The sequence below is a fragment of the Tamandua tetradactyla genome, chromosome 2, assembly GCF_023851605.1.
Source record: "Tamandua tetradactyla isolate mTamTet1 chromosome 2, mTamTet1.pri, whole genome shotgun sequence".
Classification (NCBI taxonomy): domain Eukaryota; kingdom Metazoa; phylum Chordata; class Mammalia; order Pilosa; family Myrmecophagidae; genus Tamandua; species Tamandua tetradactyla.
Window position 1 is genome coordinate 124,269,984 of NC_135328.1, and position 14,932 is coordinate 124,284,915.

General features: G+C 36.5%; 1 protein-coding gene and 1 pseudogene across 4 annotated transcripts in view; one reads left to right on the forward strand and one right to left on the reverse strand.

Annotated features, from left to right (window-relative positions):
• The window catches only part of YEATS2 (YEATS domain containing 2), a 194,398-nt gene that overhangs the window by 35,394 nt on the left and 144,072 nt on the right, over nt 1-14,932 (reverse strand). For all 4 annotated transcript variants that reach the window (XM_077148751.1, XM_077148749.1, XM_077148750.1 and 1 more), the window contains exons 20-21: nt 5,263-5,439; nt 2,524-2,707 (exon numbers count right to left, since the gene is read on the reverse strand). In XM_077148751.1, coding sequence (XP_077004866.1) covers nt 2,524-2,707; nt 5,263-5,439 — 361 coding nt within the window. The remainder of the gene's footprint in view (nt 1-2,523; nt 2,708-5,262; nt 5,440-14,932) is intronic.
• Nucleotides 6,240-7,290, forward strand: LOC143673790 (twinfilin-1 pseudogene; annotated as a pseudogene).

Here is a 14,932-nt window from a genome sequence, read left to right on the forward strand (position 1 = left end):
ATCGCCATGTGTCCCATAGTTTACTCTCAATGCTGCAACCAGAGTGATCCTTTTACCATGCAATGTGGATCACATTATTCCTTAGCTTAAAGCCCTCCCACGGCTTCTCCTGAAGTCAAAGTCACAGTACTTACACAGGCCCTGCATGATCGGCTCCCACCACCCTGACCTCACCTCTGAGTTTTCTCTCCTTTGCTCACTCTGTATGAGTCACGATACCTACCTTGTTCAAAATAGTTTATAATGCATGCAAAAAAGATAATTTAAAAGTGTTTGGTAGGTTCGATTCCCAGTGCCTGCCCATGCCAAAAAAAAGAAAGTGTTCGGTAGGAAGTTGTACAGAGAAGGTAGGCTTTAACAAATGAGTACAACTGCTGAATCATTATACTGATATTTCTCTTAGTCTCCAGTACCTTAGAGAAGCTAGAAGTAAAAACCTAAAATTGTGGAATTGCAACCCATACCAAACTCTAAAATCTGATCTCCAACTAATTGTTGTACCGTGCCTTGAAATTTATTCCTTTTTTGTATTTATGTTATTTTTCACAAAAAAAATTGATTGTGATGATAAATGCACAGCTATATGATGATAACTGTGAACACTTTGGATGATTACATGGTATGTGAATATATAATACATACAATAAAAAATGAACAACAACAAAAAAGACTGGAAGGATATATTTATTTAGATAATAAATATTTATTAACCATCTATATGCACCAGGCACTGTGCAAGTTAATTCTGTCTGGGTAAAATTATAAATTGTTTTTCTTTCTTTTTTTATTTATCTATACTTTCTGTATTTTTGCACTAATCATATATTAATTTTATAATAAAAATTAATTTTAAAAATGTTTGGTAGGAAATAGTTTAATATTTTAATGAAGAGGTTACACAAAAAGTTTCATCATCAGCATCTTAGGAAACAAGAACTTAACAGTAGGGAGGTTTCATTTACTGCAAGCTAAAAACTTTATCAAAAAGGAGGAAAGGGATTTATTTCTTATAATTCCTTTCATTTCTACAATTTCTATTCCAATACCAAAACACTGCCTAAAAGTAAGACATTCAGCTACAAGAGAACAAGCACTCCCTATACTAGAACTGGTTCAGTTCTAATTGGGAGGTGGAAATCACGGGGGAAATATACCTCCCTCAATCTTTTGCTCTCTAACTGGCCAAAAAGCAAACAGGACCCAGAGGTTTGGTGAAGAGAAATGTATGGAACAGCAGTGTTATTAATAATGATGATGATAACAACAACAACCACACCATCCACAATCTCTTATCCAGACATAGTAAGGGGTGTGCACGCATGTACATCAGTGATACTGCACACCAGCAGACCAGTGCCAGTTAGTAAACTGCTATCAATCTGCAACAAGATAATAAATACATTGAATTTTAGAAATTTCTGTAGCAGTTTGACATTGCTGTGACATTTTTATAGAATGTTATAACATATAGTTATAACATATACCACATAGTATGTCTGCGCTGGATTGCGGAAAACCAAAACCAAAGCAAATCTTTTAAATTGGAGAAGAAATGCTGGACATTATATATCAGCCCCTGGCATCTGGGACAGCATGATGTAATCAGCACATTACTATTTCTGGAGAAAAACATATGAATATTCAGATTAAGTAGTACAAATAGCCTATTAATGGAGGGCAAATTTTGCCCTAAAATTAGTTATGAGAAAAGCCTTTGTTTTCAAAGCTTTCTGGATTTTAGAGTTGCAGATAAAGGATTACAGACTAACAACAAGACAGGGATGATGAAGATACTAGCAATAAGCATTTATACAATGTGCCAGATACTGTTCTAAGTATTTACATATTAACTCATTGAATCCATTCAACTTTATGAGGTAGGCATTATTATCTGCCTCATTTAAGTTACTTCAAAAAGGCAACCTAGCTCCAGAATTTGGGCCCTAAGGTGCCCAAAGAAATAAAAGCCACACATCTCTGGGGCCATTTAGCGTGGACTCAAAGATAACATATATTAAACAGATCTCAAATACATCATTCTAAAAGTTCTGAAGTTTACAATTATGACTTGGAGTCATGAAGACTAAATTTTATTTTATATGCTTTGTTAATGAAAGTAAAGGTATACATATATGATATATTTTATAACGAGTTCATTCAAAATTGATCACTTGAATAAAAAAAGAAATTGGTATTTAAGGAGAGCAAACCCTACACTCTCCATAAAATTACAACATGAAAAAAGCTAAAATACCCATAGGGTTCCAGGCAGCTAAGGTTTTATTACATCGTTTTAAAATTATTCAATCTATATAACCTTTTCAGGCAAAAAGACTTTTGTGCACAGATATTAAATAAGAATAATTCACCTAAAAAGCAGTTCTATGGTAAATGTTACTGCTACATGGTAAATGTTACTGAGGCAACTATTCATTAACAACTTTTTGTAGTACACAAAACGTTTAAAACCCTCCAAAATATTCTTGCTGAAAGGAAAAAATATATAATTCTGCTGCGACTCACCTGACACTGTGGTTTTCCCAGACATGGCTGCTGGTGGGGACAACAGGGATGTGGCAGTGACGACAGTAGGGGCAGCAGCTTTGCCAGGGCCCACCACCGCCTGGCTTACACACACGTGCTGCGGCCCAGAGGGTTTCACTGCAGACCCGACAACAGATGATGAACTGGGGGACAGTCCCTCAGACTGCTCATGCCCAGGGCCAGAAATAACAGAAATGAAGAGAAAGCAACGTGAATTGTGTAGAACACTGCCATACAGCACACAGTCAATAAATATTATCTATTAGTAATTATTATCCATTGATTAAATGTCATGCCATCTAAGGAAAACCTAAAAATAAATGAAGGAGCATTGCAGGGTTACCACATTAAAAACATTTAAACACTTATTATCACTATCACTTTCTTTATAAAAGGATATTTCAACACCAAAAATAGTAGGTGATAAGCTCAGAATGTAAACCCACATCAGAAAGAGCCTTACTGAAAGTTCACTACATTGCTTTAAAGCTAGTCACACTGTTCAACAAGCAGTGACAATGATCAGGCTTGAAATGAAAAGTCCTCAAGGAGAAAGCACCAAACAGCAGAACAAGGTACAAGTGAGCCAATTACAAGGCGCCCCTACAAACAAGTGAGAGGAAAAGCAACTATTTCTGCCAAGGGGTGAGGAGGGGCAAGTAGAAAAAGAGCTTCAAGTAAGCAATATGACACCTTAGGGGAAGCTTCAAGATCAAGACTGAAAGGAGGAAATGAAAGGGTGTACTTGGCATAGGAGAGCAGGCAGAAAGTCAGAGAGGCATGAAAGAAAATGGTATGTTCAGGAAACTGCTAAGTAGAGTGGTATGGCTAGCAAACAGGCATGTCAGGAGAAGCAAATTGGAGAAGCATCAAAGGTCAGATCATAAAAGTCCTTGGGGTGGCCAAGACAATTCAATGGGCAACAGTCTTTTCAACAAATGATGCTGTACCAACTAGATTTCTATATGCAAAAGGATGAGACTGGACCCCCACCTCACACCATATGTGCAAGTGAACAAAATGAATCAAAGACCCAAATGTAAGAACTAAAACTATAAAACTCTTAGATGAAAACATAGGTTTCAATCTTTGTGACTTTGAATTATGCAACAGTTTCTTAGATTGAACACCAAAAGTCCAAATACAGAAATAAATAAATAAATTGGAATTCATTAGAATTGAAAACTTTTGTGGTTCAAAGGACACCATGAAGAAAGTGAAAAGACAAACCCCAGAATAAGAAAAATTTTTTGCAAATAAAGTATTTAAGGAACTTTTATCTAAGTTATACAAAGAACTCCTACAAACTCAATAATAAAAAGACAAATAAATCAATTGAAAAATAGGTAAAGTACTTGAATAGACTTTTCTTCAAAGAAGATGTATAAACAGCCAATAAGCACATGTAAAGAAGCTCAATATCATTAGCCACTAGGGAAATGAAACTCAAAAATACAATAAAATACCACTTCATACCCACTAGGATAGTAGTAAAAAACTAAGTGTTGATGAGGATATGGAAAAACTGGAACATTCATCCATTGCTGGTGGGAACGTAAAATGGTACAGTCACTTTAGAAAACACTTAAGCAGTTTCTCAAAATGTTAAACACAAAGTTAGATTAGGACCCAGCAATTTTACTCCTAGGTATACACCAAACAGAATTGAAAACATACATAAATCTGTACCTAGATGTTCACAACAGCCCCAAAGTGGAAACAACCCAACTGTCCACCAAATGATGAATGGATAAACAGAATGTGACATATCCATAAAACAGAATATAATTCGGCCATAAAAAGGAATACTCTTATTGATACATGCTACAACCCGGATGAACCTTGAAAATGCAGTAATAAGCAAAACAAGCCAGACACTAATGACCACAAATTGTATGACTCCATCTATATGAAATGATCAGAACAGACATATCTAGAGACAGAAAGCAGATTTAGAAGCTGCCTAGAGTTGTGGGGATGGGGGAATGGGGAGTGGCTGCTAATGGATACCAGGTTTCTCTTTGGGGTGATGAGTGTGTTCTGGAATCTGATGGTGGTGATGGTTGCACAACCTTTTGAATACAGTAAAAATCTACCAAATTGTATACTCTAAAATGCTGAATTTTATAAGTGATGTCTCATTTTTTTTAAGCAATAAGGCCAAATGGTATGTGTGCTGAATATCTTCCTTATGTTTATACTACGTGTGGTAGTTAGATTCAGTTGTCAACTTGGCCAGGTGAAAGCACCTAGTTCTGTTGCTGTGGGCATGAGCCAATGGTAGGTGAATCTCATCTGTTGCTAATTACATCCGCAGTCGTCTAGGAGGCGTGTCTGCTGCAATGAGTGACGTTTAACTTAATTGGCTTGTGCTTAAATGAGAGAACGCAATGTAGCACAGTCTAGCAGCTTGGCATTCCTCATCTCAGCACTTGCAGCTCAGCCCGGGCCCTTGGAGATGGAGAAAGAAATCACCCCAGGGAAAGTTGTTGGAACCCAGGGGCCTGGAGAGAAGACCAGCAGAGACCATCCTGTGCCTTCCATGTAAGAAAGAACCTCAGTGGAAAGTTAGCTGCCTTTCCTCTGAAGAACCAACAAAATAAATCCCCTTTTATTAAAAGCCAATCCGTCTCTGGTGTGTTGCATTCCGGCAGCTAGCAAACTAGAACACTACGTTTATGTTTCACTGAGATTTTCTTGCATCATCATGACTCTTACCTGTTGTGCAGGACCATTTGTGGAGAGGGCCACAGCTGGGGAGGTGGCAGCTGTGATGACCCCCCCTGCTACTCTCAGCATTGTGGTTCCAGGCTTTGAGAGTTGTGAAGTAGCTGGCACCGACTTCACTGTGCTATCGGATATTTTCATTAAAGATGCCTGCCCTCCAGGAGCTGCCTGTGGAAATAAAACAGGCTGAAGTGATAGTTGCCCTGGTAAATGGCATAATTTGTTCCACATATGCACATGAGATATGCCTCAAGAATTAGAACACAATCAAGAAAGGCTTGCTGGGCGGGCCGCGGTGGCTCAGCGGGCAAAGTGCTTGCCTGCTATGCCGGAGGACCTCGGTTCGATTCCCGGCCCCAGCCCATGTAACAAAAACGGAGAAACAGAATACAATAAAACAAGAAAATGTTTAAAAATGTTTCCCTTTCTTCCTACCTTCCTTCCTTCTATCCTTCCTTCCTTCTCTCTGTCTTTAAAAAAAAAAAAAAAAAAAAAAGAAAGGCTTGCTAATCAAACTGTGTGAAATGTTTACATACCTTTTTCCACAAGTCCTAAAATGCATGATCTTTTACCTACAAATGTTCCTTTACTCCTAGTGTAGGACAAGTAAATGAATGCATTTAATAGTAAGTCACTGGGTGGGCCAGGGTGGCTCAGCAGGTAAGAGTGCTTGCCTGCCATGCCCGAGGACCCGGGTTCGATTCCCGGTGCCTGCCCATGTAAAAAAAAAAAAAAAAAAAAAAAAAAAGAATACCAGGCCTTCTATTTTCAAAATAATTTTGTCCAAAGTGTTCTTAAATGTTCATTCTATCTTTTAACATGAAAATCCAACCCAGACAGCGCCAGATTTAAATTGGTACGTTAATGGTGCTCTACCTAGGTACAGATTTAGCAACTTAAGAATGGAGAATCGGACCAGAGCTGCTGGCTGCAGTCAGTGCTGGATCCCAGAGCCTGTGGCCGCTGCCATGTCCCATCAGACAAGCATCCAAAATAGTGAAGATGTTAAAGATATCTTTGCCAGAGCAAAAAATGGAAAATACAGACTTCTGAAAATATCTATTGAAAATGAGCAACTGGTGATTGGGTCATGTAGTCCGCCCTCAGATTCCTGGGATAAAGATTATGATCCCTTTGTTCTACCTCGGCTGGAGGACAAACAACCATGCTATATGTTATTCAGATTAGATTCCCAGAATGCCCACGGATATGATGGACATGCACTGCATGGTCTCCAGATCATTCTCGCGTTCATCAAAAAATGCTGTATGCAGCAACAAGAGCAACTCTGAAGAAGGAGTTTGGAGGTGGCCACGTTAAAGATGATACATTTGGAACAGTAAAGGAAGACGTGTCATAACATGGATATAAAAAATACTTGCCATCACAACCTTCCCCTACCCCGCTGAATGCAGCCGAGGAAGAATTACAACAGATTAAAATTAATGAGGTACAAACTGATGTGAGTGTGGACACTAAGCATCAAACACTATGAAGAGTACCATTTCCTATTTCTCGAGAAGCTTTTCAGGCTTTGGAAAAATTGAATAACAGACAGTTCAACTATGTGCAGTTGGAAACAGATATAAAAATGAAACTATTATTTTGGCCAACACATCAAACACAGAACTAAAAGATTTGCCAAAGAGAATTTCCAAGGATTCAGTACATTATCATTTCTTTCTGTATGAACATTCCCTTGAAGAAGACTATTTGGAGTCCATACTTTTTATTTATTCAGTGCCTGGATATACATGCAGTATAAGCAAACAGATGCTGTATTCTAGCTGCAAGAGCCCTCTGCTAGAAACAGTAGAAAGACAACTACAAATGGATGTAATTAGAAAGACTGAGATAGATAATGGGGATGAGTTGAATACAGACTTCCTTTATGAAGAAGTACACCTCAAGCAACGCGCTCATAAGCAAAGTTTTGCAAAACCAAAAGGTCCTGCAGAAAAAAGAAGAATTTGAAGACTAATTCGCGGTCCAGCTGAAGCTGAAACCACTACTGATTGAAATCTTTATATTAAACACTATAATACTAGTTTTTAAAAAGTCCAGCTTTTAATACAGGAGACCTGAAACCATTCCACACTGATATAAAATAGGGGGAAAAGTTGTAAGTTTTTAAAAATAGCACTTTTCACTTCCTTGTGTTTTTAAAATTAATGTATAGAAGACTCATGATTTCCAGTTTTGAGTTAAAGCCAGAAAAGGGTTCAACCTAGTCATATTTAATCTTGGCACACTGTTCATAAGAGGGATTGATTTCACATGATTGGACATAATTCTTAACAGAGAAATACCTTAAAATATTCATACTTCTTAGTGAGAATGTTAAGGATCAGGTTAGATTATTTTCCAAGCTCAAAATTTCTTGTACCTAGGAGGTGGAAAGTTATTTATTCTGAGGGGTAGTGCTAACTTTGTCAGACTTTGGGATCATGACTGCAAGTTTACAAACATAGTGCTTTATTGCAGCAGTCTGTTTTGTTTGATTCTTGGTTTTTATAATGGCATTCAAATTTCAAATCAGCTTACCCTGCAACTTCAAGAGTATCAGATATTTTCTATACAGCAGATTTTCTGATGACATCAAAAGACACGTTTAAACAGCTTAGTAAGTTATCTTTCTTTTTAGCACATTAAACATTTTCCATATCTAAAGTCATTTAATTTTAAGTACCATGAGACCCAATATCTATGTTCAGACTGAAATTTAATATTTCAAAGTAAAACTAAAGCCAAAAATGTTTTAAAAGTTTTAAATATCAAGATTGAATTTTACCTCTGAAATCATATATTTATAAGAACAATGTGTTCTTTATCGCTTTAGAACAAATATTCAGATTTAATAAAATCATTTTAAGATCAAAGTATTTATAGCCTAACATAGATGATAAATTTACCATAAGAACTTTGTTTAAATTTAGATCTTATTTCAAAACAAACAACTTTTTTATGTCATTGCATTTTCAGTTATAATCCTAGAGACATTTTGAGCCTCATTTTCCTTTGATACTTGAAATGGAGCTAGAACACTTCACAACGTTTAATCTGTTAAGCGTGCTGCAAGAGTTATAATTTTGAGGAATCGTTTTCTAAGTGAATTGAGTGGATCCAGGATTTCAAAATTCCTGTTCTAAACCTTACACTGCATAAAATGAATATCAGAGATGTACATTTCATAGTACAAATTATGAAGCACTCATTTTTAAACCTTATCATCTAAGGTATATGCACCCTTCCAACATTCAATGTGTTCACATAGGCAAACCATATTAGAATAATTATGGGTTGACAGATATTTTTAAAAAGTAGAAATAAGAGTGTTTGTGTGGGGTTTTGTTTGTTTACAAATAATCAGACTACAATATTTAAATATGCAAAATGATCCACAGTAATGTTGCACTTTTTAACTACAGTACTCTTTAAGTTGTTCCATGGGTGCACACACAGATGTGACATATACACAAATTATTGCATTGAGAAGCCTAAAACTATGTTGCAGACCATAGCTGCAGCTGTTATTTTCAGTCAGGAAGAATGTTACCTGTCATGAGAGTATAAAATAATGCAGTAATGAATGTTCTGCACCATCCATGTGCAATCATACTTTTAAATTCCACTACACCACAAAAAGGTAAATGGATATTCCAGAATATAGATGTGATTATATAGTCTTAAACTAATTATTACTGAATCAATGATTGTGAAAATCAGTGATGCATTTGTTATAGATTATAACCAATTATTTACAATATGTTTTTAGGAGGCATTATCTTAACACTAGATGGTGAACAAAGTATTCCCAGTTAATCTAGACAGCAGTAAAGAATTGCATGCCTTCTGTGTACATTCTATGTGCATTTTATATCACAATAAAGATTTTTCTCTTAAAAAAAAAATGGAGAACCACTCAACAAATTATAGTTTCAGTGGCCTAAATCAGAGCTCAGTAAACTTTTGCTGTAAGTAACTAGAGTAAGCACTTTGGCTTTGTAGATCATTTGTTTTCTGTTGGCAACAAACCCAACTGTTGCTACTTCATGAAATGGATGTGGCTGTATTCCATTTATGCATCATTTACAAAAACAGGAAGCCTTAGGTATAAGGTATATGGCTTGCTTGCTGACTCTTGGTCTAAATGACTGCTTAGTGCCGAAAACTAATGCACTACACAAGTGGACAATTTGAAAGCTTACTAATGTGCCATTTCTGGCACATTCCAGAAAGTGTTCTAACATTTTATGTCATTCAATCTTCTCAATATCTTTATATAGCAGGTATTACAGGTTTCATTTTATAGACAAGGATATTAAGGCCAGTGACTGTACGAGGTCGTGTCACACAGCTAGTAACTGCAGGAGTCAGGATTAGAGACCACGAGTAACAGTCCTGGAAGGATTTACTTTGAAGTCTTATGCAAATCAAAACCACAGTGATATAACTTCACACTCACAAGAATGCCTTAAATTTAAAAGGATGATAACGGGACTGATAACGAGGAGGAGCAATCAGAAGTCTCCCACAATACTTACAGGAGCCAAATGGTATAGCCACTTGGGAAAAACGTTATAGCCCAGCTATGCCACTGTACAAAACTGTTCACAGTTTTGGTCATAACAAAGACTGGAAATAATCCAAATGTCCATCAAAAGGATAATGGAATCATGCAACAACATACTACTCATGAATAAAAAAGAATAAACTACTGATATACGCAAGTGAAAATCCCAAAACACTGACAAAAATAAAACATAAAAAGAGCACAAACTGTATGATTTCTATTGATATGAAGTTAAAGAACAGACAAAAAACTCATCTACAGAGATAGAAGTAAAAAATGATGATAGAAAAACCTGGAAAAGGAAATGAGGGGAATGTCTGATAGTGACAGAAATGTTTTGTACCTTGACTGGGATGGTGGTTACATCAGTACACACATCTGTCAAAACTCACTGAGCAATATGCATATCTGTGCACTAACTTATGTAACTCAAACCTTACTAAGAGAATGTGTGGGTAAAAGGAAAAAGCATTTAAAGCCCTGAATTTTCTTCAGCATGGTTTTTGGTCACTTCCATAGGTTTTATTATGAAGTACCATCATTTGTATTAAAATCTTATTAATCCATAATCCCTTTTGATTTTTTCTTTAATTTTATGTTTTATCTTAATAACATATGTCCAACCTAAATTTTACCTTTCAACTACATGCAACTGTGTAATTCGGTGGAGTTAATGACATCCACAGTATTGTGTGACCTTTACATCACCATTATTCATCACCCCAGAGAGAAATTCTGCACCAGTTAAGCACTAACTTCCCACTCCCTAAACACTCCCTGCACCTATATACCTGATACCTATATACAGGTACATACCCTAACCTAAGCAAACAATATACCCTCTTCCTAAGGCTTCCTGTTTTTGTAATTTGTATTCTCTTTTTGACTCTATTAACTTGTTTATTATTTTTATTTCTTTTGCTCCAAGAACTCAGAAGAATTCTTTAATTTCAAAGTGTGTTCTAGTTCATGTTACTGAGTTTTTATTGTTATGATCACAGACCCAAGAACACAGTTAGACTCAAAGGGAAAGGATGGAAAAAAAGGTGTTCTACGCAAGCTGTAACGAAAAGAAAGCAGGAGTAGCTATATTAACGTCAGATAAAATAGACTTTAAATGTCAAAACGTCATAAGAGACAAAGAAGGACACTATATATATTAATAAAAGGGACTACTTACCAAGAAGAAATAACAATCATAAACATCTATGCCCCCAATCAAGGAGCTCCAAAGTACATGAGACAAACACTGGCAAAACTGAAGGGAACTACAGACTTTTCAACAATAGTAGGAGACTTCAATACACCACTCTCCTCTACAGATAGGACAACCAGACAGAGGGTCAGCAAAGAAATAGAGAACCTACACAATGTGATAAATGAATCAGACCTAATAGATATACATAGACAGACAGACAAAGAGATAGATAGATAATTACACCCCAGAACACCAGGATATACTTTTTCTCTAGTGCTCACAGAATGTTATCCAGGATACATTATATACTGGGATACAAAACAGGTCTTTATAAATCTAGTGACACAAATTATTCAATGCACTTTTTTCTGACCACAATATAATAGAATGAAGCTGGAAATTAATAACCACCAAAGAACCAAAACTTTCATAAATATATGGAGATTAAACAACACACTTTATAATCAGTGGGTCAAAGAAGAAACTGCTAGAGAAATCACAAAATATCTAGAGACGAATGAAACTGAGAGCAGAATATATCAAATTTATGTAATGTGGAGAAAGGCAGTGCTGAGAGGGAAATTTATTGCTCTAAATGCCTATATTAAAAAAGAATGAGAGGGTGGGCCATGTTGGCTCAGTGGCAGAGTTCTCGCCTGCGACACCAGAGGCCTCAGTTTGATTTCTGGTGCCTGCCCATGTAAGAAAAAGTGAACAAAGATAGAGGATTTAACTGCTCATCTGGAGAAAGAACAGCAAACTAACCCCAAACTAAACAAAGAGAAATAAAGATTAAAGCAAAAATAAAAAACTGGAAAAAAAAACAATAGAAAATATCAATAAAATCAGAATGTGGTTCTTTGAGAAAATCAATAAAACTGAAGGAACCTAGCTAGGCTGACAAAGAAAAAAAAAAGAAGCAGCAAATAAAATTAGAAATGCAAGGGGGGTGGGGAGAGTAGTTACCCAGATCCTAAAAACTTTTTAAAATTCTAAGAGTATATTATGAACAATTATATACCAACAAACTAGACAATTTATATAAAATGGATAAATTGCTAGAAACACACAAACTACGTACTCTGACTCAAGAAGAAACAGATGTCAACAAAACAATTGAAAGTAAAGAGATTCAATTAGTCATCAAAATACTTCCTACAAAAAAGCTCAGGACCAAACAGATTCACAAGGGAATTTTATCAAACATTCTTAAAAGAACTAACACCAATCCTGCTCAAACTCTTTCAAAAAATCAAAGAAAAAGGAAGGCTATGGAATTCATTTTATGAAGCTAACATAGTTGCAAAAATTCTCAACAAAATACTAGCAAATAGAGAGGCGGTGAAATGGTGGCTCAGTGGCAGAATTTTTGCCTACCAGGCCACAGACCTGGGTTCGATTCCCAGAGCCTGCCCATGCAAAACAAAACAAAACAACTACTAGCAAATCTAATCCAACAACACTTACATCACGACCAAGCAGGGTTTACACCAGGAATGCAAGGTTGGTTCAACAAAAGAAAGTCAATCAGCATAATACAGCACACTAACAAGTCGAAAGGGAAATATCACAGGATTGTATTGATTGATGCTGAAAAAGCATTTGAAAAAATTCACATCCTTTTCTGATAAAAACACTTTAAAAGGGAGGAAATCAAAGGAAACATCAATATCAGGGGAATATATGAAAAATCCATAACCAGCATCATAATTAAGGGTGAGAGATTGAAAGCTTTCCCCCTAAGATCCGGCACAAGACAAGGAGGTCAATTGCACCACTACTATTCAACACTGTGCTAGAAGTTCTAGCTAGAACAATCAGGCAGGAGAAAGAAATAAAAGACATCCAAACAGGAAAAGAAGAAGTAAAATTTTCATTATTTGCAGACTACATGATCCTTGCTATACTTGGAAAATCCTGAAAAATCTATGACAAAGCTACTTGAGCTAATAAACAAATTCAGTAAAGTGGTGGGATACAAGATTAATGTATAAAATCAGTTGTGTTTCTCTACACAGGTATTGACCTAATAGAAGAGACAATCAAGGAAAAAATTCCATTCAAAACAGCAACCAACAACATGAAGAAGTTAGAATGGCCATAGCCCAAACACCCCTAAAGAGAGGGATAGAAAGAACGAAGATGATGGTGGAGTTATACAGAGAAGATAGGATTCAGCAAATGAATATGACTGCTGATTCATTAAACTGATATCTCTTTCAGTCTCCAGTATCTTACAGCAATTAACTTAAAAACAGGAAAATAACAGGGAAAACCACTGAAACCAAAAGCTGCTCTCTGAAAAGATCAATCACCGTTTCTTCAGCATCATGCACTAGCCATTTGGAAAACTCTGTTTCAAAGTTATGCAGTTCATCTAAATGTTGACACACTTCATTATAAATATTAAAAAGATTTCTGTCTGTTAAAATCATAGCCAATCTCATTAGAATAGCCTTTAAATGTAAGGAAAATGTCAAGCTCATGTTGGCAGACACAAGTTTCCCAAAACTCTAATCTTCATTTGAAAACTCCAATTTCAGCAATAAATACTCAGCTGTTTTCTTTGAATTAAGTTCACTTTGTCCCTTTTTTGAGAAATGTTAGCCATTTAAGCTTAAATAACCATAGTTTGTCACTCATTCTCTCAAGTAAAAACAGTGTTCCACAAAGGAGGCAGTTTAGCGCAGCTCACAACTAATCACACGAGCGCATCTCCTCAACTACTGTACTTCAGTGTGCAGCAGAGGGGTGTTGTGTCTGCCTACTGTGTCACAAAATTTTTAAGAAATGTACACAGAGATCAAGATTTACTCAAATTAATACTCTTTACTATTCCATCAAGAACTGCTAAATGACACTGGCACTCTGCTATTGGTGCACATAACGACTACCAGCACGGCCTTGACATACCCCTGGATGCATTTCAGTGCCAACGTCAACACAGAGAAAAAAGACAAAGAACTTCACAATGTTATTATAAAACCCATTTGACGTTTTATTGTCCCTGAAGGTAAAACTGGACAAAAACAGATTCACTGCCCAATGTGCTCGATAACTAATTCTGAGACACTAAGACTTCAAGGAGACAGTGCACAGTGCCAAGAACAGGAGGTCAAAACCTCAGATCTGTTTCCCCAAACTGCAGAAACCTGGGGCGCTTTACAATATTCAAGCAAACGCAGGCAGGCTTAGGTTAATGAGCAAGGTGGTTAATTCTGGGCGGACTCATGTTACTTCATTAATATACATGCGAGAGCACCGTACTTCAGGGTTGTAAAGTAAGAGAAGGGGATACAGGCAGGGCCAGTCACGAGCTGTCTCTTGCTGCCCAGTTACATACACTGAGACAGGGAGCCCTGGCAGAGCAATTCACAAATGACAATAGAATTCATTATCCAAGCATTAGACATCTGGGTTACAGTTCAATGCCTTACAACAGCTACAAGTATTTGCTACTTCAAAGGGTAACAGACATTAAAACAAGATACGGGGTTACTGGCATTTATGGATAAGGTTTGTAGAGCCACCCAATAAAGCATAATTATCAGAGCATCCAGGCATCTGGATCACAGTCCAGTGCCTCACAGTAACTATGGGCATTTGTTTCTGGCTGCTTCAAAAGGTCAGCCGTCCTCAAGTCTGCAGTTCCGTAAGGCTTTATAATTAAGTGGTTGTCTTACAGCTACATCAATTTTAGTGTATTTCTGGGTTACAGTTTATCCAAAGTTTGACTATTCTACTATACAGGAATAATGCCTAGTTTTTATAAAGTAATTCAATTGCTATAAATAGAAGCTAGTTTAAAGTAATTCAGTTGCTATGGTAAATACACAGTTATGGGCTTCAAAGGGGTCTCAGGACCATGCTTTGAGAATTGCTACATACAT